The sequence below is a fragment of the Centruroides vittatus genome, unplaced genomic scaffold (genome assembly GCF_030686945.1).
Source record: "Centruroides vittatus isolate TY-2023 unplaced genomic scaffold, ASM3068694v2 contig_754, whole genome shotgun sequence".
NCBI classification, from domain to species: Eukaryota; Metazoa; Arthropoda; class Arachnida; order Scorpiones; family Buthidae; genus Centruroides; species Centruroides vittatus.
Window position 1 is genome coordinate 2757582 of NW_027122490.1, and position 24015 is coordinate 2781596.

General features: G+C 28.0%; 1 protein-coding gene across 3 annotated transcripts in view; it reads left to right on the forward strand.

Moving 5' to 3' along the window:
• LOC136981436 (uncharacterized) overlaps positions 1-24015 on the forward strand; it is a 132515-nt gene that overhangs the window by 84798 nt on the left and 23702 nt on the right. For all 3 annotated transcript variants that reach the window (XM_067277758.1, XM_067277760.1, XM_067277759.1), the window contains 2 exons: positions 5143-5511; positions 6295-6600. In XM_067277758.1, the coding sequence (XP_067133859.1) occupies positions 5143-5511; positions 6295-6600 (675 nt within the window). The remainder of the gene's footprint in view (positions 1-5142; positions 5512-6294; positions 6601-24015) is intronic.

Here is a 24015-nt window from a genome sequence, read left to right on the forward strand (position 1 = left end):
GATATGTGCCTACATAAAGAAACCTTACAAATTCACTTTTTTAAGGTAAAAATTAACATCCTCTTATTTAGAATATCTGAAATGCATTACCTTTATTCATTATTAATCGAATTATATAATAAGAGGCATTGAATAATTTTAACAATTTTAATATACAGATATAAGTGTGTTGAGATTTCATATTAAGTAAACTCATTTAATTCGTAAGTTTCTATTAATAATAGTTTTTTAAAATGTAACGGATGCAATATTTGAAAAAAGCGTAAAAATCTTTGAAGATTTAAATAGATTTAGTGGGCTAGTGAATAAGAATTATGAAGTCATTTTAAATCCTTCTGCATCGGTATTTTAAATAACGATATTACTTTAAAGTATCTTCAATCGAAAATAAAACTCTTATCCCATGTCACATGCCAGTAAACCACAATTTAGATCCTCTCAGTTTCTGGCTTCGGAGATTTGATCAGTAGGTAAAGTTTTTACACGTGCTTTATGTTGAAGCTTGTCGAAGGTTTAGTTCCCGAGGCACGTCATTGGAAGCTTACAGAAACCCATACGTATGTATGAAGAACATTCATCACAGCTTTGACGGGCAAGCTTGCAGTAGTCGACAAAGATCCTAGTCTTGTCGCCACTGCGAATCTGATCTGTGATATCAAGTTTTACAAGGGCCTACATTGAAATTGTAGTTGTTACTTACGGATTTCACTCTGTCTTGACAGTTCGCTTATTTATACCAATACTGTTGTAAAATATAGCTAGAAGAAACACAGTGAAAATAGATTATTCAACTTTAGTTTTTTGCCGGAAAGGAAAGTTTTTAGAATGATAGATATTATTTCTGCGCTCTTAAAATGATATATAGTATTTAAACAATAATCTATAATGAAAAACAGAGATATTTAGATTGATTTATTATATATAAATCTGTCCTTCTGATAATAGTAAATAAATAAATAAGTGTACTATAAGTCGACAAAACATTTATATCTCACCATAAAATATTCTTTGAGAAGGATTCGCTTTTAACATTTTAAATTTTAAAGTGGTTCATTGTTTACTTTTGAATCCATATTATTTATACAATGCTGTATTTTAAATATTTTATATTCTAGAGATATATCTGAAATGCTTCAAAAAATAAAAATATTTTTAACTGAATAATATATCTATATATATAATATAGGTTAGTTAATCATAAAAAGAAACAGAAATCAGAATAAATTAAGCGTGTCTGTGTTGAATATAAAATGATAAAATAGAAAGTTGGAAGTGAGAACTCTTAAAGATAATATATACTAAAGTAATGTAAGAGAGTAACAATTTAAGGAATAATTGGAACGCTATATAAATTTCTTTTAGTTGTAAAAGGAATTTAGATTAATAGTTAGTAAGTCAAAGTAAATACTCGTGACAAGACTAGAGATTCAAAGATGCAAATTCTTCAGCAGCCAACTTACGTCTAGCAATCTTAGCTAGTTGACTGCATATATTAAAGTCTAAAACAGACGTTTGATTTTTTTTTAGTTATTCATCAGAATATCGCGGATCAATGTCGTGGAAGGAAAGCTGATTTAACCCATTGATGGGAAAATTAATCGAAGCTTTCCATCATACACGAATAGAAAAGATACCTTGGACTGATTCCAAAAAGTAGAATTAAGGAAAGGCAGTTTTGAATTTCAATGAACGTTATCCTAGTAGTCTGGTAGTTAAGGTGATGTATTAGTTTCCGTACAACACAGGGCTATCTAGTTTCATCCTCATCACTTTAGTATAGCAGTGGAAGCTAAGGATTTAGGAAGAATTTAGTTGAAAAAGATAGTCCTTTTACAGCCACAACTGTTTTCTTTAAAGTGACGCGATTGTGTCTCTATTATGCAACCAAATAGCATCTATTTAATTTACATCATAATGACCTTGTTAACATATTTAGTTGATGGCACATACGATCTATTTTTATTTGGAAACTTTAATTTAAAAAATAAATTAGAATACAATTAGAATGAGAAATGAATTACCAGTTTCTTTTTTCAAATTAATAATATAATTTAAAAACTATTTAAAAAATAATTTTCAATAATTTATGTTTTCAACAACTTACACAAGAGTAGATTATGTTTATTTTTATTTTCCGAGAATAGTGTTAAAATTTTAAGTATTTGTAATAAAAAGTAAAGAGTAGAAGTGTTTTCAACACTTTTCTTCCATTTAATTCTAGTTAATTAGCACTCTTAAATAGTGGAAATTAGAAATAGTGTCTAAACATTAGAGGCTTTTCGTGTCAAATGAAGAACGTAATTTAGTTTATTCATTCGCGTTTTCAGCATCAAGTTTACAAAAGCAGAAATTCTTTGGTGTTTATTCAACTATGGGATTTCACTTAGGTAAATTGTGAAGTGGGCAAAACTTCTGTAAAGTCTTATTCGTCGAGAATGATTTTTATTTATACAAAATTGCAAGTTTGTAATACAAGTGTTGGGTAATGCGATCTCGTTTGACATATTATGTGATGACACAAGGCAAGCAACCAAGTGAAATGATTTAGTTATCGTTTGTGGCTTATCCGCATTGTTGCATGGTTATGCAGGAAAGCAACATTTGCAGGCGTAAACCAATTTCTTTCTCCATTCAGTAATGTCAGATTCAGGTACGAACGTTAACAAAGCATGGAAATTTTGAAGTAATTCAGCCACTCGTGAAAATTTTACTATTTACTGCACGGAAGAATTTTCTTAAAAACCGCATTATGATATCATATTTCTTTAAAATAACCCCCAAAACTATTTCTTTCTCTAATAGTCCATCAATGAAATCTGAAACTCAAAACAACATGCAACTATAGTTTACTGAACTATAAAATAGAAAATTGCTCTATTGAAATAATCAATTGTTAAAAAATTTTTTATACTACCATTAATCAAAGTTTAAAAGTTTCATCATCGAAAATAAACAAAAGTAAACTTTACTTTATTTATTCATATGTAACAATATACTTAATTAAAATGAGTAGAGGAGTAAATTTACTTAATTTTTATTTTATTGTTTATTAATGTATAAAATTACAATTCGTTTACGACAGAATAAAATGTGGAAATTAAAACTTTTATTTCATTTTAATTAAAACTTTTTAAAATATTTTTGAAATATAATTATATACATTTTACATGAAACTTTATAACTAATTCATATAAGAAATATTTATTATAGGAATCAATAATAAAGTTTTATAAATACATTTTTTGTAGAATATTTTGATTAAATTTATGCATTTGTTTCATTTCTTTAATATATTTTTTCATACAGTTTTATTAAACTATTTTGTTTGAAATTCAAATAAAATATTGTTCTTGAAATTCACTTTTAAATAATAAAAAAAACCTTAAATTTTACAAAGTAATAATTTATATATTCCCTGTATTTTGAAGCCTCGTAAAATTGGAAATGTCGTAAAATCATTTTTCATTTTAAATATTGTTTTATACTTTTTCCTATCCGGCTATAAAATTAATTTCGAGTTTAAACTTACAATATCTATTATATAAAGTAATTATAACGGTAAAGCTTCGTAATTTTCGCTGATAGTGTACCTCTTAACTAGCAACTATGGTACGTTTTGTGTCGGTTCATAGATCTCCTAATCAGGCACTGTCTTGTATCTACTAGAAGTCTCAGAGGACAAAATAAACATCCGTTAAGAAGCCCTGGAGAGCCGTAAAATGGCTGGACAACATTATCTAGCAGACTTTATCACATCCTGTCTATATACAAGTTAAAATCATTTTTAACTCGTTATATAAGATACACTGGTCACATCGGGTAAACTAGCTCTGGATGTTCTTCTAATGACATCCTTAGCTTTTCTAAATCCCAGAACACGATAATGAAAAGCGGGATTAGTTTTTCATATCGTAAAAACTTTGACAATTTGCATAAATATACAAAAATGTATTACTCCCGCATGTACCAAGTTATGTCTTAGCGGCAGAAAAATATTGATAATTATATTATAAATTTAAATATTATAACTACCCAGAGACCTTATTGTTACAAAGTTTAATTAATCGTTTGAAAACGTTAAGACATTCGAAAGTTAATTTCATTTCGTTGTAAAGTTCTATTAATCCTCTACATATATTAATTATCTAATTGCTAGAAGTAAACAAATCGTTCCATAAGTTATAAATTTTACAGATGCTTCTGGATACTTTTAATTAATAACTGCAGATTTGTACTAAAGTTTCAATTAAACCTTAAATTAATTGTATAGTCTCCGATATACTCTTTTTTTAAATATTTAAACTCCTTTTTACTGTTTATCTAATAATGATAATATTTCAGTAATTAAAAACAATTTGTTGTTTTTAATTACCAAGTATTAAAACTAATTATACTAAAGTATTAATTAAAATTTTTGAATTGAATAAGAAGTTTTTCGGCTTTATATTTAGTTCAAAGTTCGTATTTTCTGCTGTTAAAATAAAGATTTAAGAGATAAAACGGATAAAAGTCCACAAGGATCACGTCCTTAGAAAATAATTTGCATTGTATCAATACGAATAACACTTTTTAAATTTCTCTCACGTCAACTTTCATACTTTTCTTCATACAAAGCTCGTAAAATTATGCTTTTTATATACTATGCTATAATATTAAATATTTCCTATATTGCATTAATAAATTTTTTATATTTTATATTATATTTTTTGTGTATATTTAAATATTAAACAATATTTTTACGTATATCCGAAGTAGAACGAATTTTCATATTGTACTTACTGAATGTTTTAGTTCTGTATTGACCACAATAAATACTGTATATTCTTTCGAAACAAATAAATAAACACTGCGTGACAAATTATAAAAAAAAACATTTGATACGAAGCGAATATACCTCACACAAATATGCAAATAAAAACAATATTAAGAAAAAAAAAGCATATTAATATTATACGAGGACGAAATTCTGTTAAATTTCTCTTATTAATGGGATTACTTATTTAAAAATAAAAATAAAAACATTAGAAAAAATTGAAATTATAATTATTGATTGAATATAAGATTTTTGCATTCTACATGAATTTTATTTTCAATTTATTTAAATTCGGAAGAGAATAATAATAAAGTTTTAAAATTTTTCAGATGTGATGCTACTGACAATCACAAGATTATCTGTTCCATCTTTAATAGAAAACGGTACAGAAGATTCCGTTATTTTAGATTGTCAATATAATTATACCAAAGAAGACGAAAGGCTGGTTATTAAGTGGTATCTGAACGATGATCCCGAGCCTCTGTACCAGTGGATACCAGAAATAAACCAGCGACATGTTAGTGAAAGACTTAAAAACCGACTTAATTTAGAATATATGGTTTCTCAATCCGATCGATTCACTAAATATCGTGCTATGAATATCATTCGCCCCACGGTAGAATTAAGTGGAAGATATTCCTGTCACGTATCCTCCTTATTAGGACAAGATCTGGCCGAAAAGTTTATGATAGTTTACGGTAAGAATAAAAATACTCATCATATTTTAAAAATTCTACGAAAAGTAATAAGGTAAATTTATTTGGAAAATATTTTAAAATTTATGTAGAAAATTTGTAAAAGTCATTATAAAATAGAAAATTTCGAAAATAAAAATAATTAAAAATTCTCTTAAAAATATTTAAAGCATTTATTTAAATGAAGAGATAATTTATATTCGTAAAGACCGTTGTAGAAACAAATGATAAGTACATCTCTCGATTCTATACAAGATTTTTGTGATAAAGTTTTATTACTTTGAGAACATAATGTGACAAGTGTGAGAGGACAAACTGCATGCAGCTGTCTTTCCCCACACTCTGATTACACCATTTTCAGACTTAGTCTAAGTAATAAATTACAGATTGAGTAGATTCTAACGGTGATGTGTGACTACAACTCAACGTTGTAGTCAAACACTTTAAGTTAGTTGGTGTGTCATTCGAATGCTTGCCTCTCTATATCTTCTCTCCTCTCACAGATTTAGAACCTATTGCACACTGGAGATAGTAGCGAACCATTTTTGAATTCTGTCATCTAAATATTACGAAAACAAAATAAAAAAAATAATAGATTCTTTGGATTTCTCTTTATTAAAATTCAACTTTATATGTAATAAAAATATAAAATATTTTTTCTCTTTATATTTATTTTTTAGAGAGCTTAAAATATATATTTTATCCATTTCTAAATTGAATGCTAAATTGTTTTTACAGTTTATATTATAATATGTATATATATATATATATATATACTTTTTTCAGCTCCTGCTAAAAGGTTTGATTTCAATTTCACTAAACCAGCTCCAGATATGTTGAAGGTAACGTGTGAAGCAGAAGGTATATATCCCAAACCGGTCATGAATATGTACGAAATGATCACGGACGAAAGTAAACAGATCAACGATATCGAAATTCAGACTTCAAAAACTGAAAATTTCTACAATATTTTTATAAGTAAAACGTTCAACGATGATGAACTTTGTCAGGAGGATACAGTGATGTTCGAGTGTATATTAACAATACCGGGAACGACGTACAGGAAACAAGTTCAACTTTCGTATTTCATGGGTAAGTAAAGGCTCCTGTTGTTTATAAATTTATAATTGTCGTGTTTTCGTGGAATAATTGAGTGACTGAATTACTAACAAATGGCACTCGAAGTGTAAGTATTGATTTTTCCGCTCACAAAAAAAAGGAATCTGGATTTGGGTTTAAAAAAGGTTTATGTTTGGTCCCAAATGGGGACCGAACTCTGATCAAATGCCAAATTTTAAAGTACGTATCTATTATAAGAAGGGTAATTGTGACACGAATAAAAGAGTTTGACTTCAATTCCTATTAAATTTGATAGAAATTTTTTGTTTTTAAAATATGGTTTTCACATAATTTACATAACCTGTTTACGTAGTTAATTAATGTAATTTTGTTTATTAAATCGGTTTATACATTAAAATATACTTTAAATAAGTAGAGATATTATATAATTATATTATTAAATATAAAAATTTATATCCAAAAAATTCGATGGTTGAAATCAAACGTAGGTCTAAATCAAAAAATCTCGTAGAGACTTCCATTAATCTGATTGACTAATGAATAGCATCATTATTACGCTTCGAACGATTACGTCACTAATCAATCAGATTAATGAAAATCCCATGCGTATTTGATTGTTCCTGCATTTCCATGCTTAGAGCTTACCACATTGACGCATAATTTGTGATTTATCCGTTCCGTTTCTTCTCTTATTTTATTAAATATAATTTAATAATTCACTTTAAAATTTCATATTTTACGCACTAATAAAAATAATTGAAATTTGATAATACTTTTTCTTCATTTACATTTTCTTCATAGAATAGTTAACATGTAGAGAGTACTTCCAATCGATAATATTACTTAGAATTAGCTATAAATCAGTAGTATTTTTAAAAAAAATAACAGTAAAATAATTTGTAAAACAAAAAAATATAATAAACATCTCTGCGAAGAATTAAATTATGAAAACATTTATATAATTTTTCGCTTTTCTTGTTCTAGAAAAGTTTTCTAGACCAATTCAGTTTTTCTCGTAAACTCCATTTGTTAAAATTATCCGGGCGATATTTTAAGTAAAAGTTAGATTATTTACTAAAGTAAATTGTAAGATGATTTGAAGAATTGATTGTGAAAAGGGGGTAAGGTTGCTAAGAATAGTGGAGCGCGAATTCTGCCATCAATCAGAAACACCTGTCTTGACTATAGCAAGAATTTATTCTTCGAGGTGGTATTTTAAAATTCTTTTTCGATAGTAGACAGTAAATTAGGTTACTGTATTGTTGTATATTCTTTTATTTCTCGGCTTCTGACATTTCTTGTGACATTTTGACAGGCCTACGTTTTAGCTGACAGCAAACGTTACTTTATTTTCCGAGCAAAAATGAACGTTGTCGAAAACATTGCCTATAAGTTTTTGCAAAGACATAGTTTTTGTTTCGCTTGTTTTATTTTATTTAAAATACTACAAAATACGCTTCGAAAAATTTTAATTTTTATTTTAACGAAAAACATATATTTTTTAAACATAAAAAACAGGAGGGAAAATATATTTTTAATGTTTTGTAAATGATTAAAAAGAATTTTTAAAATCAGAAAAATAAATTTTTGCGTGGAAAAATTTCGTTCCATTATCTCTATTACATTTTTTTTGTTAACAAATTTTCATTTGTAATTATGGCTGGCTGCTTCATAACTTTATTATTATCGTCAATTTTCAGATAGGAAGTGAATACTGCCAATAAAAGACTCTATTTATATTTTATCACATCGTCGTTTGCGATGTAAGAATTTTTATTACAATCTACAAGAAATAAATTTAGAACATTAACAAGTTCCTATCAGAATTACACCTGCTTATACGTAAACATTTATGTAAGATTACGAGAGACTAACAATAGCTTGCAAGTTTCATAAATAAAAATGGTCATAGAAAAAAAATGATGTAGGATACATAACGTTTGACAATGTCTTATCGTATATCGTAGTTGAAGAAAATAGAAGGTCTTCGGGTTGTTTGACATTCAGTCCACGAACTACTGACTGTCATCATCAGTAATGGAAACTACCCAGAAAATTGTACGAAGAATTCAGATCTTCAATCACAAATATAATATTACTGGTGTCAAAATTCACTGCAAAACTCGAACAGAATAACTGAATAGCTGACATTCTTAATGCTATATATTTCTTTTCCTTTTTTCTTAAAGAAAAAAAACATACTAATCAAGAGTTTCACTCGATAAAAATCGGTTGTTGATAATTTGAACGATTTCATATCTTTCTAAGCGCTTTTTTGAAATATTTAAATTTAAAATATTGCCATTCTATACTTCAATATGTTTATAAAAGTGAAAGTGGTGTATGTCTAGATTTTTTTACAGTCGATTGTAAATATTTCATTCGATCTGTCAGGTACAAGAATAATAGCCACACTTCGTCTTAAGGATTTGTATTCACTCACTTTTTATACGGATACATTTGGAAAGATGTTTGACTTCCTTAAGGAATGAAATTTTTTATTATGTACTTTCTAACATCAGAAGTGAAAATTTCCTGTTTAAAAACTCAACAAAAGATAAGAAGACATCTTTCTGTTGACTTTGATGCTTTCACTTAAATCAAGACATTAAATTTTTCCTTGTGTATCGTCGTCAGCTTGCTAGTTGAGTCTACTTGAAAATCATATTTGATTTATGTACGTCATATGGTGTCACGAAGAACCATCACCCAGCTGTTTTGGAATGTCGAAAATGAAAAACAATAAATTATATTCTCCTATATATATATATATATATATAGTATGGATTCTACATCTTTATCCATTATGAGAAAATCTTCTCTGCCTGTTTTCATTATCTGGAAGAAACACTTTCTCCTAAATAAATCTAACATAGAAATTCCCAAGAGATTAAAAACTGAGAAACTTCTATCATGTGTCTTTGACGTTCACGCTCAGCTGGAATTATAGTCAACTCTGTTTTCTCGATACGTCTCTAGTATAAGAAGACCTAATTTTATCTAGCCAGATGTCTTCCAATGGTGAGTCGACAAATTGATGCTAGCTGGCTTGTACCAAACTGACAATTGTCTTTAGCTATTGACCCGTATCAGATAGCATAAGGAGCAATCTATATAAAAGAAGATTATCTTGTATGAAGATTGTTCGCTTTTTGACACGGCAATCTTCCTTATAATTTATTTTTTGTAAATAAAACATTTATCTTTTTAGAAAAAAAAAACAATCAAAAACGACATTACAAATCCGAAGAATCGATGTAAAAATCTTTAAAAATTGTAACGGGAAAATAAAAAAATAAAGAAATTGAAGTAATAAAACAAATGGAAAATTGAACGAGATTGAAATTAAATAATAGATTTTAAATTAAAAATTAAATTTAAAATATGTTTTTTTAACCCATTTTTTAAAATTTTATTTTATAAATAATTAAATTTGTATATATAGTCCTACTTACTCACGTATAAAAAAGGAAGTATATACAGTAGATACTGTAAGAGATATTTTTATTTTAATACCGAAAACATTCGCTAGAGATAAGCCTTGTAAAATCAACAAAAATCCTTTTTCTGACAGGGATCCCGTATAAAAAGATAATGTCTCTGCTTTTTACATTCTTTTAAAGATGCATTACCTCTATCTATATACATATATTGCCTGTCAGATAAAATAATAGAGTGCTCGTAACCGGAATGTTTCAGATAATAGAGGAAAGAAAAAAAAGGGGATGCATTTTGTGACAGCTAATTCGAATATAGGTGACTTCCATCCTGTTACAACGCTTCCCTGCATGGCGTTAGGAGTAATTCAGTCAGAAACCGTTACACGGAGACTTGAGTTTCTCTCACTCGGATTAACATTCATGAGAATGGACATAATCACCATTTAATTAAAACTGTTTAACCTTCGCTAATGGACAGATGTCATCTGTGCTGAATTTGTAATTCGATTCTATTAGACCAATAATATATCATAATTTATCAAAAATTCACTGTGTATATATATATATATATATATAAAATTGCGATTTTACATAATTCATCATTCGTTATATATGCATATACTCGGCAGATTTGATGCGGTCTATAATTTATTAACAATTCCAAGTCGAAAGTATAATGAACAGGATCGTAATTAAGAGGTTAGAGTAGCGTATAATTTAAATATAATTATTTTTCCTTAATAAATGTAGCAAAAAATTTAAAAAAAAAAAGATTTGAGAGGTTGTTTTAAGCGGTTGAAAATGTCTCATCCACTCTCACTCGATTCTGATTACCAAATAATGAAAAAAAGAAGGAATATTCAGCAACAGGAAGACAAAACGATGCTCCATTAGTTGCGATTTGCATGAGTCGCTAGTCGCGAACTTGTCTTGCAAAGTCGTGATTTATTTTTCTTCAGTTGTGTGAAATAGCGGTCGGAAAAATAAATTACTTGTCTTTGCTCTATCAATTACATCGAGCAATTCAGTCTTGAGAGAGTTTTTCTTTTACAACTTCTTACCAGAAAATAAAAATAATTATAGGAATTCGCCATTTTTTAATGGGTAAAGAACAGTGTATATATATATATATATATATTTAAGGGGATGTGAATTAAGAAATTAATTCATTTTATACTTAGTTATTGATTTTTAACTACGATAAAGCTATCGATTCGAATATAAATAGATGAACAATTCTCAATTTTGAACTTGCTAATGAAACACTGCTAATGGTGGAAAATGTTGGATATAAACTTTTTCCATTATTTTTCCTCAGTTTATTGAAGTTCGTCAATTACAGAAATCGCACAATATATTCCCCCCTTCTTTGTTCGTTTTCTTCTCCAATCGCGATTCTTTTCACACAAATCAATTAAGTCACTGACAGCATCTTCCAGGTTATTTCAGTTTCCATCGGTCAATAAATGACGATTAAACAAACAAAATTCTTGGAGAACTTCTCGTCTAACCTCTTTATAAATATCTTTCTGACAATTAAAATATTATAATAATAAGCTTAAGTGAAGAAAATGCATTATAAAAGAGTCACTGTTTAATCTATTCCGAGTACAACTTATTAAAATTCTTTCGTAAGTTTGATTAATCTATATAATACACAAGTTATTAAAATTGCAAATTTTCTAAACTTTGGTTAAAGTGCGAAAACACTAAATTGCAAATTTAACAATTTTAAAGTTGTTAAATATAGTTTATTAAAGTTAAAGGTTTCGTAAATATTGTCCAAATTAACGTGCGAAAAAGGGGGAAAAAAGCCATTTAAATGGGAAGAGGAATTTTTTTACTTTCTGGATTTATTTTCGTTTCTTTTACCCACCAACTTTAATCCCTCATTAATCGACTAGTGATCCCTATTTTAATCTTATCAGGGATTAAGTATTAATCTGTATAAATCTGTTCAATTCACAATCAACACTTAACCTTGGTCTCGACTGATTGAATGACTGATATATTACTCTCATTTCTATCGTAAAACCAAAAAAACTTCATAAATAATTAACTGGATAGATTATTATATTTTACGATCGAAAATTCCGATTTGTCATAATTACTTTCGTTTTCTATCAAAATTACTTTTCCGTGATTATCTTTCATTTATTATTTCAAGTAATTTTCTACAAAAGGAATAAAAAAGAAGAGTGTTGTGTGTTATATTAACATTGTTTAAATGATTAAATGTCTACATAAAGTTGTAATTTGGTTTCTTAAAATAAATGTTCGTCCTTACTTAAAAAAATTAAAATAGAATAAAAATAAACGAAAAAAAATTACTTATTTTTTTTTATTCGTTTTTTCCAAAATATAATTTAGAATAAGTTTGCTATTATTATTATTATTTTTTTCCTTTTTTTAATAATTTCAATAATAGAATATTTCTAATGTATTATAATTAAAATTGTTCAGTATATAAAAAAGTATTTTTATAAGAAATATAATTTTATTACATTTAATAATATCCTTAGATTTTTTCTCAAAGAAAAGGAAGTAAGTGGCATTAATTTAATTTTCTCCAAGTGCGTTAACTTTATTCTCCCTCACTAAAAAAATAAAAATTAAAAAAATAATAAACTCGAGTTATTATTAAGTATATTAAACTTGTACAAAAATCAGTAAAGCTGCAAACATTTAATTATAAAGTGAGAGATAGGAAAAATATTTGAAGGTTGTACGTATAAAGAGATGCTTAATTCTCTTTTTTGAAAGTTAAAATAGCATAAATTATAATATTAAAGGAATTGAATAGGTTAATTCGAAGTAATTTAGGAGGGTATATTATTACATTTCTACTGAAATATCCGAGTTAGAAAAGTTTATGAGAAGGGTGATTTTTGCGCGACCACATCTATCCAATCGGTTCTTTTACAGATTACATCCATCAGTTACTTTAAAGGCGGGTGTGAGCTTATCTACAGTTCTGATCCGAAAGTCATCACACAAAGTAATAGAAAAACTACTGACACAACCGTCGCTTATGGCCATCTTCTGTCAACCGAAATGTCGCAAAGCTATGTCCAGCAAGGCTAACCGTGACTTACGATGTGTCTCAATCAAGTCGATGGTAAGTATAGAGAGGATTACTAGTCAGACTCACGTCGGAGATTCCAAGTAGAGGGATTACTTCCGCCCTTGTTGGCAAATGTACATCGTCCACATTCGCCAGAGAGACTACATTTAGGAGTCTTAAGTTGAAGTGGAAGCAAGTTTCTCGATAAGTATGGTATAAGTATCTACGGCCTACCTTGTCTTCTTCCTCCTCCCTTGCGTAATTCTCTGCTTAGATGGTTGATTTTAGAACGAGACCGAAAGTAATTTGTACAATTCTCATCACAGTACTTAACGTTGCATTTAATAACCCCATTCGCTTATAAGACAAGTGCGGAATTAGCAATTTCCACAAAAAACACTTCTACACGCTAGAAACTTAAATTGATAGAGTTTATACAAGAAAGTTTAGTAAATATATTTTTTCCTCCGTACGTCTGAATGTACATCCGTAAGAAAACATTCGATAACTACGACTCTCTTCGTGATATATAACGTTACACTGGAGAAAATAAAACAGTTTTTTGAAGGGAGCAATTATAAAAGTTAGTTCTTGAGATAAATTCCATCACGCTACTTTGCTATTAATTTCACAATGTATCTTGTGACATACTAATGAAGATAATTTATTTTATAATATTGTTCATAAAATGTAGAGGAGGTCGTTCGTCCCGGATGCAAATTTTATTTCTGGAAATACTTTACGTTATTAAGTATTTCCAATTAATAGAAAACACGCAATTAAAACACACGAACTGTAATTACAAACAGTATTCAAAAATGAATCTTTAATTACTAGAATGCTCTCTTTTCTCTTCTAATTATCAGTCATTCAAAAGAATCGAGATGAATGGTATCTGTTACTCAACAGAGTTACTGTGATATTTTAATAGGTATGATTTTTAAAATCTTCAGACGTGATATAAAAACTTGGCTACAATCTTTCTATCTTAATTAGAATCGAAAGTTTCTAACGCCTCCAGGAAAATAATTTCATCCACCGATATTGAATCATTAGTTTTTTTTTTTATAGAAAAAGAAAAGAATAGAAAGTTATTTCAGCTCCAAACGTTCAGTAGATGTTATGCCGAGATGCTATTCTGAAGTTATAACAAGAGTTACTCTTCTATTGACGTGAGATGTGAAGGATAAACTGTAAAAACGAAAAGGAAATCATTTCTGCCTGTCAGATGACGAAAAGCCGATACTTTCAGCTGTTCACTCCCACAAATGTCCCCTGTTGCGAATACTTCTGACATAGCGGTTTAACATGTCAGCAATACTGATAGTCTGATGACACTGAAACATCCTGTTACCTGGTGTGGACAATATGATCTGAGCAAAATACTCAAACAGTCCGATAAAGAAAATATATTTACTGATCATTGTGACTTTCTTAGCCTTGGGGAATCACAAAATACTTCATCCTATGATATCAATACATCAGTTGGCAATGGCCAAGTAAATAAATAGATTTCTTGCTAGGAAATAACTGATCCTCGCAGGGCATCAACCTTCTGATCCTGTCTGCATCCGTTATTATATTGTATTTTCAATTCTTTTTCTGTCTAGCACACACATCAAACAATCTGATGATATATCTTTGGTGACTTTTTCTCAATTTTTCGCGTTGTATCTGTTCCCCGAAGCCTATTTTATATTCTGGATCAAACGAGCGTGTTTCTAAGAGAAAATAAGGATTTTCTCCGTAAAATTTCATTTCGTTCCAGACTTGTGTATGTGACATTGTATGTCCGACTTTGATCAACTCTTTTCTTTCTCCTGGGAAACTTTTTCTGAGCGAAAAAATATATTTTTTTACATTTTTTTTTTCTTCTACTCAATTCTGTAGAAACGCTAGCACGCGACCTCTTTCCTATTGGCTATTATAGATTATGCAATATACTCTTTCAATATCCTTACTATAATTTCAATAAGATTCTACCGCGGTATAATGCTTATTTTTTCATCTCTTATACCTCATCTCTTGAATTGGTCGAAATATTTTTCTGATGCTGTTGAAAATCAGCTGACGGCTTCAAAATCCTAAAATATAATTTTATTTTTTTTTTCCACCAGTTTTTCGATTTAGGCAGCTGCGAGCTATTTTATCTCTTATACGAATATTATTTCTTGGTAAACTTTTCTATATTTTCTTATTATTTTGAAATATATTTTTCTTCGTTCCTCCTCGAAAAAGAAAAAAGAAAAAGAAAAGAAAGGAATAACAATACATCATTCTTTATCCTTTATAGAATAATTATGAATTGCGGTCGGTAATTAAAATTCAGTAAGCATTTTTATATTAGTTTCCTGAATTGGCGTTCAATATTTTTCCTTTTCGATGCAAAAATTACAGGAAGATTTATATTCTAGAAAGGAGAAACGAAAAATTAATTTCTGGTCTTAAATTCTATCCATTTCCATAATCCGCAATATTAATTATCATAATCTTCAATTAATTTTCTTGGATGTAAATATAGTTTTATGTACCGTTAGTGAAATCTTTCGAGTACTTTTATAACTTTCCTGTAATTTCTTTGACGTGATGTTTATTATAATCTTACTGGAAAGTTTTCAAGTTTTAATTGAAACAGTTTAAAATGTGTTTGTATCGGTTGATCTTTATTAAAATTAATAGAAAATGTTCCGTTTTCGATCATGTAAATCAACATTCTTACATTTTCTAGATTTGTCAAATATCTTCGATGATAAATGGGGCCTTGAAGAGCAATCATACTTCGAGGCCTTATTTATCCTTGAAGTTATGGCAGGCTCCGAGGCTAGGGCCTCCCGTGCCTCTATTCTTTATGTATTTGAAATTGCACAAATCGATTTTCTAAAAATTCATAATTAAAGTTTTATTATACAGGTTCCGATTCGAGTCCCTAAACAGATTCGGGTCTCAAGGTTGTAGTCCCAATTTTTCCTGTCTCTTTAGACTCAAATGAACGTAAATACAATTACATTAGTTAGTCATTATTCATCTGCTAAGAAATTTGAAAACATTATATAGGTCCAACAGAATATTAAACATTATATTAATGTGAATTTTGCACATTGATTTACGAAGAGAGAGCTTGGAAGAAAGTTTTTCTTTGATGTGATAATAATAACAATATTATATAAAAGTTTTATAAACATATAAGATTATGGATGGTTCCGTCTTATGATGATGATGATGATGATGTCCACACTGAATATTACACATTTATCATAGATTTTGAAATTTTAATGTTATTCTTGTCAGTATAGGAAAATTTGAAGTATTCAAATTAGTCAAAGATTGAAATAAAATAATCTATTTTAATTAATTTTTAAATAATAAATATAAAGTAATCGAATTTTAATATCAGCTGACAGATACGAACATTAAATTATTGAAATAATTAAAATTATGTAAAATAATCTTATTTGAGCAGCATTAAATCGTGAAAATCAGAATTAGCCTTCTGATCTAACTAATGTATCGAATTATAACTTGAATAAATTATAATTATTATTTTATAAGTTCTGATTAGACGGCATTAGATCAAGAAGAGCATTCTGATCTTCGTGATTTAATTCTGTTCAACAAGGATATTTAATACAGTTTTAATTATTTTAAACAATTTTAATCTAAAAAAAAGTAGAAAATATTCTTTAAATTAATTGTTTAATCGGATTATCGTTTAAATTCGTTCCATAAAATTGATTTTTATTCTGATGATGAATTCGTAGATTATGTTTAAGCTAAATTTTTAATCGATTAACTTTTAACAAGTTATTTAAATTATTTATTTTTTTAGTATAAAGAAGTTTAAATGTTATTATTGTTATACGAGTATAATTCTTTCCAAATACTATTTTCGAGTTTCATATTTTCTCTTGCGATTCTACCATTAATCATTTCAAAGAGGTAGATGTGATATGAAACGTGTGTTTACAACTCGATCTACTTACATAACATAAAATCTATGTTCTAAAATATATTATTGATTCTTAAAATATCAACCATAATGTTTATGTAAAGTTAGTCTTGTAACTACAGCATTTGGAACGTTTTTTTTTTTTATTATCTTATCAATTGATCTCCAAATTGATCATACAATGAATAAATGATCACACAATTAATTTTAATCTATACATACATGTATATATTGTTATACAATTTTACATTTATCTAGTATAAAGCAGGAAAACTTAATTATTATAGCGTAAATATTGAGAAAGATAATTTATATTGAGACTTACAAATTAATATATGTATTAAATTTATATGTATATAGACATATGTAAACCAATATAGACTTACGAATATATTAAGCTACATTTATCCTGTAATGCACACTAATATAAATTACATTAAACAATTATATAAGTACCAAAAGTGAGGATTACAAACAATATATATAAGGTTATAAAATCTCAATTTAGAAGTGTTTTTTCTTTTTGCAATAATCTATCGAGATTATTAAGTTTTCTATATATATATATTTTTTTTCTCCTTTCTTTTGTTTTTTTTTGCCCTTTTGGTAACCATAATAACCATTTTTGTTACAATCTTCAGAGTTGGGTTGACATGGTTATGCGGTATTGGGACAAATACGTCATCCACTAACAAGCTGTCGTATTTTATCATTTGTCTTCCTGCAACTGGCTGCAGCTGAATTCGGCAAACTTTAACGTCACTTTTATCCAATCATTGATTGTTCGCCAACAGATTCGATTACAGAGGGAAACTTCTGTTCGTCTTCTCTTCCAATTCGCAACAAAAACGAATTCTTGTTTATAAAAATCATCCCTAAGAAACTATGTTTAATCTTATTCCCTTTATATACGAGAATAAGTGAAAAGATTTCAAAGGAATTCGCTTTTTTTTCCTCTAAAAAGAAGAGGAGTAAAATTCATTATCTACTGAAATGTTTGAATGTCCTCCGTTACTTTACCTATATAAATGTGTTCAATCGATTGGGAAAATATATTCTATCGATTTGAAAAGGAACGAGTTGTTGGCTTACGGGTTTCACACTTTATATATATTTCTTTCGACTATACTTTTAAATATATAAATTTCGATCAAGTTGTCAAGTTTTTTTTTTTTTTAATATTTGAAATTGTCGGACGTAAAACGATCGTAAATATGTAAAATTCGCTATAAAAATGAACGTTTATATATAATTTTATTATTTGTTTTATTCTACAGATTTAGAATTGATGATGTTCTACGTGCTGCATTTTATTATTTAACGTATAATTTGGAATTGCTATTATTTAATGAATAGTTAATTAGATTTGTCATAAGCCATGATAAATGCTTCAATCCATTTAATAGAGATAAGCATTAAACATGTTGCGAATTAAAGTGATCAATAGTTTCCATACCTCGTAATGATTCTAATGGGCAAAGGTATAATGTATTCGTTTGTAAATGCTTTTGCCGACTGAAGCTTGTCAAATTTGTAAGAAATTATGGAAAAGGAGAGTTGCTAACAATAATTTTACAAAGGATCTTCCTTAATCAAAGTTCAGGCAACAATTACAAATGTAAATGATAACAATGCAGCTTCAATTAAGCAGAAAATGAGATTATGGACAATTTTCATTAAATTTTATATTTGTAAATACATTTTTAATTATTATTTTAATAAAATATTATTCAAGATTTTATTATTTTTATTATTTTCCATGTTTAATTAATTTAATTATATAAAAACAATTAAAATTGTCATCTTATACGAATTCTTTTAATACTTATCAGAATATTTATAAAGTTAATTTGTAATATTTGCAAGGTTTATTTTTATATAGTGTATATCAATTACAGCTTCAATTAAATTTTGACGTGTTAATTCATTAACTAAGAATTTTAAAAATAAATCGAATTAAAATGTTTAAAATTAGATTATCTTTTCAGCAATGAAAAACTTATTTGTTAAACAATTTATTTGTTGCATCATAATATTAACACGATAAATTACTTAAGCACTCGGTTGTTAGAATAAAAGAGAAATCTCGTCGTTTCCTAATTGTTTGATAGACAATGTTTTTCAAGAATGTTTACATATTATATAGTTCGTCGCTCCTCCTTGTTTACTTCTATGTAAAAGTCTATTATTCGTTGCTACAAAGTGAAGAACTTTACCTTTCCTCATCACTTATCCGATTGTTTTGCTACTGCAAATCAATTGTGAATTAATTGTTTCCAATTGTAAATTGACTGTTTTTACTTTAAGCTGATTGTCTTCAAAGATAAATCGATTGTTTTCAATTGCAAATCGATTATTGGTTGTTCTCGACTGTAAAACGATCGTTATCCATTAAAAATCGATTACTCCTAACATGTAAATTTACTGTTTTCTGTTATATATTGATCGTTCCCAATTGCAAATCGATAGTTTCCTACTGTAAATTGACTGTTCCTAATTGCAAACCGACTGTTTCCAATCGCAAATCTGCTGTTTCCTACTATAAATCGATTGTTCCCAATTTGCAAATCGACTGTATATCTATCATCAGTATTAATGCTAATAATAACTATTGTTATCGATAATATTTACCAATTCTTCGACAATTTCAAGAAATAAAAATCATTACAATAGAAAAATTCTTAGATTTCGTCTTTCCACTTGTACATTTCTTTACTCAAATTTCTTCGATACGAATGCCAAATTTAAATGTAGTTATTTTTTTGTTTATCTTAATAGATATCTATTATAAAAAATATGTACATTTAAAGAAGAAATTCAAAGCTAAATATATAAAAAATATAAATCTCTTTTTTTATATATATAAAAATTCTTACAAAAGAAGATTCTTTGCTAGAAAGAAGCAGAAGTTTCTTAACAATCTGAATTTGCATAATAGAAAAACCAGAGCTCGTTACGACTTCAAACTTTGTTGGGTATCAAAATAAGAATAAACATCATGTAAATAAATTCTTTGAAAATCGTATTTTTCCTTATTAACTTTATTATTTTTGAGCCGAAAGCAATTTCGATGGGTTCGATCGAATATATGGAACGAATTAATAATTCCATTAAGTAAGGTCGTATTTATAAAATATTTAATTATAATAACAAATCATTGAAGAGATTTAATAGGAAAATAACTATTTTAAAACCAGGGAAAGGATTATTTATTATTTATTTATTAGAAGTGTAACCGGTTTCAATGGAAAGTTGCCTAGCACTTTGTTCCACCTGGAATAATTATAGATTAATGTTTGAACAAAGTTATTGATACAGTTCGATGTAACTTTGAATTACTTAATAGGGTATATATAAATGGAACTATCGGCTCTGTAAACAATCGGAGTGCAACCGTTCATAACGTTAGTCGATATAATACGCTTCACACTATATCTAATTAACATGGCATGAAAATGTAACAGGATATGTGCATTTGAATTAATTGTAATCCTCTCTGTTTATTTAGATCTTAATTTTTAAATCTTAAACAAACTTACAATCTAATTTCATATTCATTCGAATATTTTCGAACGTAAATTCTTTCATTGGATATCGAATGGCATTACTCGTAACAGTTTGGAGAGTGGAAATAAAAGCACTCTTTTCTATAACTCCTACGAGGAATAATTGATGTCAGATTCTACTCAGAAAAGTAGTTTCACGTCAAGTTTTAATTTTCCTATGGATAACATCGATTTACCTGTCTTTAGACTGACAAAGTGCATGCAATCACCCGTATAACAATTGGCAATGTACGTAAGCAGTAAAGTGATTGAATTGGTTTCTGAATGACCATTCCAACGATTTATTTCACATCGGAGGAAACGTTAATTGGCAGTTATCTGCCATTCTAACGTGTATTGATTGGTCCAGAGTCTAGTTATACTGGTACAAGTCTGCTTAGTCTACGAACGAATCGTCTTGCTTACACGTGTTGGGAATTGTACTAAAATGGTCTTATCTTTATAACATTACCTCTTTCGAGCATAAAAGGCATGGCTTCAGCTTTACTAGGGAGTCGTGTAGAGAGGATCTATCTCTGGCAAAGGACTCTTCCTTGTCCTCTACCTCGACTATTCATTACTTTGGTCGGGGTTTAGTTTTATCGCTCTTTCTTTTGGCAGATAATTCAACGAAGCCACTTAGGGTTGTCTCTAATCTTGTACGTAATTAAACAATCTACGAGAGAAATCTGCCTTTTTTCGGTACTCTCCACTCTTCGTACAAGTTCGAAATTGAATTGCACCTATCTAAACGATCTTAAAGTATTTGAAAAGTTATAATGTCAGCGAGAAACGAGAGAGAATCCAACGATCGTTATCTTAATAATAATAATAATAAGAAGAAGAAGAAGAAGAAGAAAAAAAAGATAACTATGCAAATTATGATATTGCAATGAGGTTGTCTTAAGAGTTTTCTCTCCAAAATGACTTTTGATAAATTTTCCAGTTTGTTATATATACTTCGAGTGGCTATTGTGTCTCCTGTTTTTATTTTTGCTTCTCATCCATTAAACGACGTGACGTATTCCGTGTAATGCGTTAATTCCGTATAACTGAAATGATTTATCACTCGACTCTTCGGCTCTTCGTTTAAGTCAGAACTTATTTTATAATTTTTATCTTTTTTAAAAAATTAAATAAAACACAAAAAATTCAATAGAAATGTGTACATCTATTGATTTTCGGAGGCTCATTTTTCAATTAAATTTATAAATCTCCGCCATGTAAAAATAAATAAATCGTTAGATCTTTAATAAAAAATACGTTTAATATAGCGATATTAATTATTATTTTAAATCTAAGTAATTGGGCTAAAATTTGAAAAAAAAATTCCTACTGTCGTCCGTCCGTCTGTCTTTCTTTAATTTCGAGAATGGAGTTAGATAGATAAAAGTCGAGACCAGATATGTAAACCTTTAGGGAAGAAGGCTCTGATTAACTTTATCTTCATTTAATAGCTTCATTTCAATTCAAAAATTTCCCCTTAAAAGATGACCTGCACGACTCTGCTGCTAAAGGAAAAGTATGATGTACAGGGGCAAGTCACTATTAATTTGAGGTGGAGAGAATATATTTTAAATTAACTAATTAAAAAAAAAATCTGATTAAAAATTGCAGCCCGATAAATAATTGCTCGTTTTAAAGGCAGAAATATATTTTTTAAATAAGAATAATGCAAAATTTAAGACTGTAAATCGAAATTTTGCAAACGATAATTCTGTGTTTTGTAAGATTATTGTATTAATAATACAATAATTAAAAAAATAATATAAGAATTTAAAATCAAAAATTCAGCTATTTTTTCAGTGTTAAATTACAAAATAAGGCAACATGATACACAAATTCACAACTGTAAAAGAAAAGAAAAGTGACTAGTCAAAAAGTTATTCTTAGAAAACAAATTTTATACAATTTTATTTTAAAAAATAAAATAACTTTATAAAAGATCGAACGATCTTTTTTGAAAATATTTTTCTATTTTTTTCCAACGTCTTTGGCACTCTTCGTAAGTTAAATGATGCTTTACGTTTTCCTTCTCTGGGTACAGTCTATCGATTTACTTAGAAAAATTCTATTTGTCTGCATGTTTGTAAATACATAAACGTCACTTAAATAAGAAGAATATATATTTAAAAAAAAAGAAAGAAGCGAATAAATTTTCGATCAATAAATTTGAGTCATTTTCTAGGAAGCAATGAAGATTCATTTCGAACTTAACGGTTTGTTTATCTAATGTGTTCCTAAGTAACTCTCTATTATCTCAAAGGAGTTGTTATTTTGCAAACATGCGAATGTACAAGGAGAGTGTCTAACGACGCCAACTTTGTATTCACTTGCTTTTTTTCCCCCTCTTTCCTCTAATAGAAAGAGCTGTCAAGATCAGAAATGCATTAAACAAGTTAAGAATTTGTTTACGACTTCAGCTTCGTTTATAAATGAATAAAAATGACTTAATTTGTAATTAAGTGATCGTAAGATATAATTATTAATTAATGAAATAACTTACATTTAATTAATTAAAAGTGAGTATTTTTTAAATAAATTAATCATGTAATTAATCCATAATAATTTAACCATTTTTGTATAATCGCGTGTTTTTATTTCTAAGTTTCTGATTAAAAATTTCTCAGTTGATAAATTCTTTTTTTTTTTTTTCCTTTTTAATTCATTAAGATTCTTCTTTATAATTATGTTCCTATATTCTTAATCCTTTCCAAAAATCTTTGCTGATGACCTTTTTATGATGCCTTCCATAAAATTTTTCCATAAATCTCCACTTTATCTTTCCCTTATCGTAATTCTTCGCTGAGATTCGTTCTTGAACTTTGCCTGAAAATAACGATCTACTGATGTTTTTCCTTTTAAAATTTTCTTTAACAAATCTTTAAAATGTTTAATAATTTCATATTAAATTCTGTTAAATTTTTTATAAAGTAAACAATTTCGATTTTTTAAAATGAATTTATCGAGTGATGCCGAGGAGATCGAATGCTTCAGACATAAAAGATCTTTTCTTTTTTTTTTCTTTATCCTCCTCATCCCTTTTGGACTTGTGCATTAAAAATAAAAACTTCCATATGATGCGTAATATTTCAAACGTGACATTTCATCTTTTGTTTCAATTATGAAACAGACCTGGCCCATCATTTCAGACAGATCTCATCTTTTCTAATTTTGTTCAAACGTCATCGGAGCACTTCATAGACGTCTCATTTTGCGACTTACCCGGGTGAATGGCCTCCGGATGCCGGAGATATAACTTAAAAATTGTTTATTCTATTTAAATTAACCTATTGAAACGAACATAAACTCGTCTAACTTTCAGTTTATTCGTTTAAATAGTTAAAATGTTTAGTAAATTAGCAGAATTTTATAAAAATTTATTAAGAAAGTTTGAATATTTTTTTTATGTACGTTCTGAAACTTGGAACG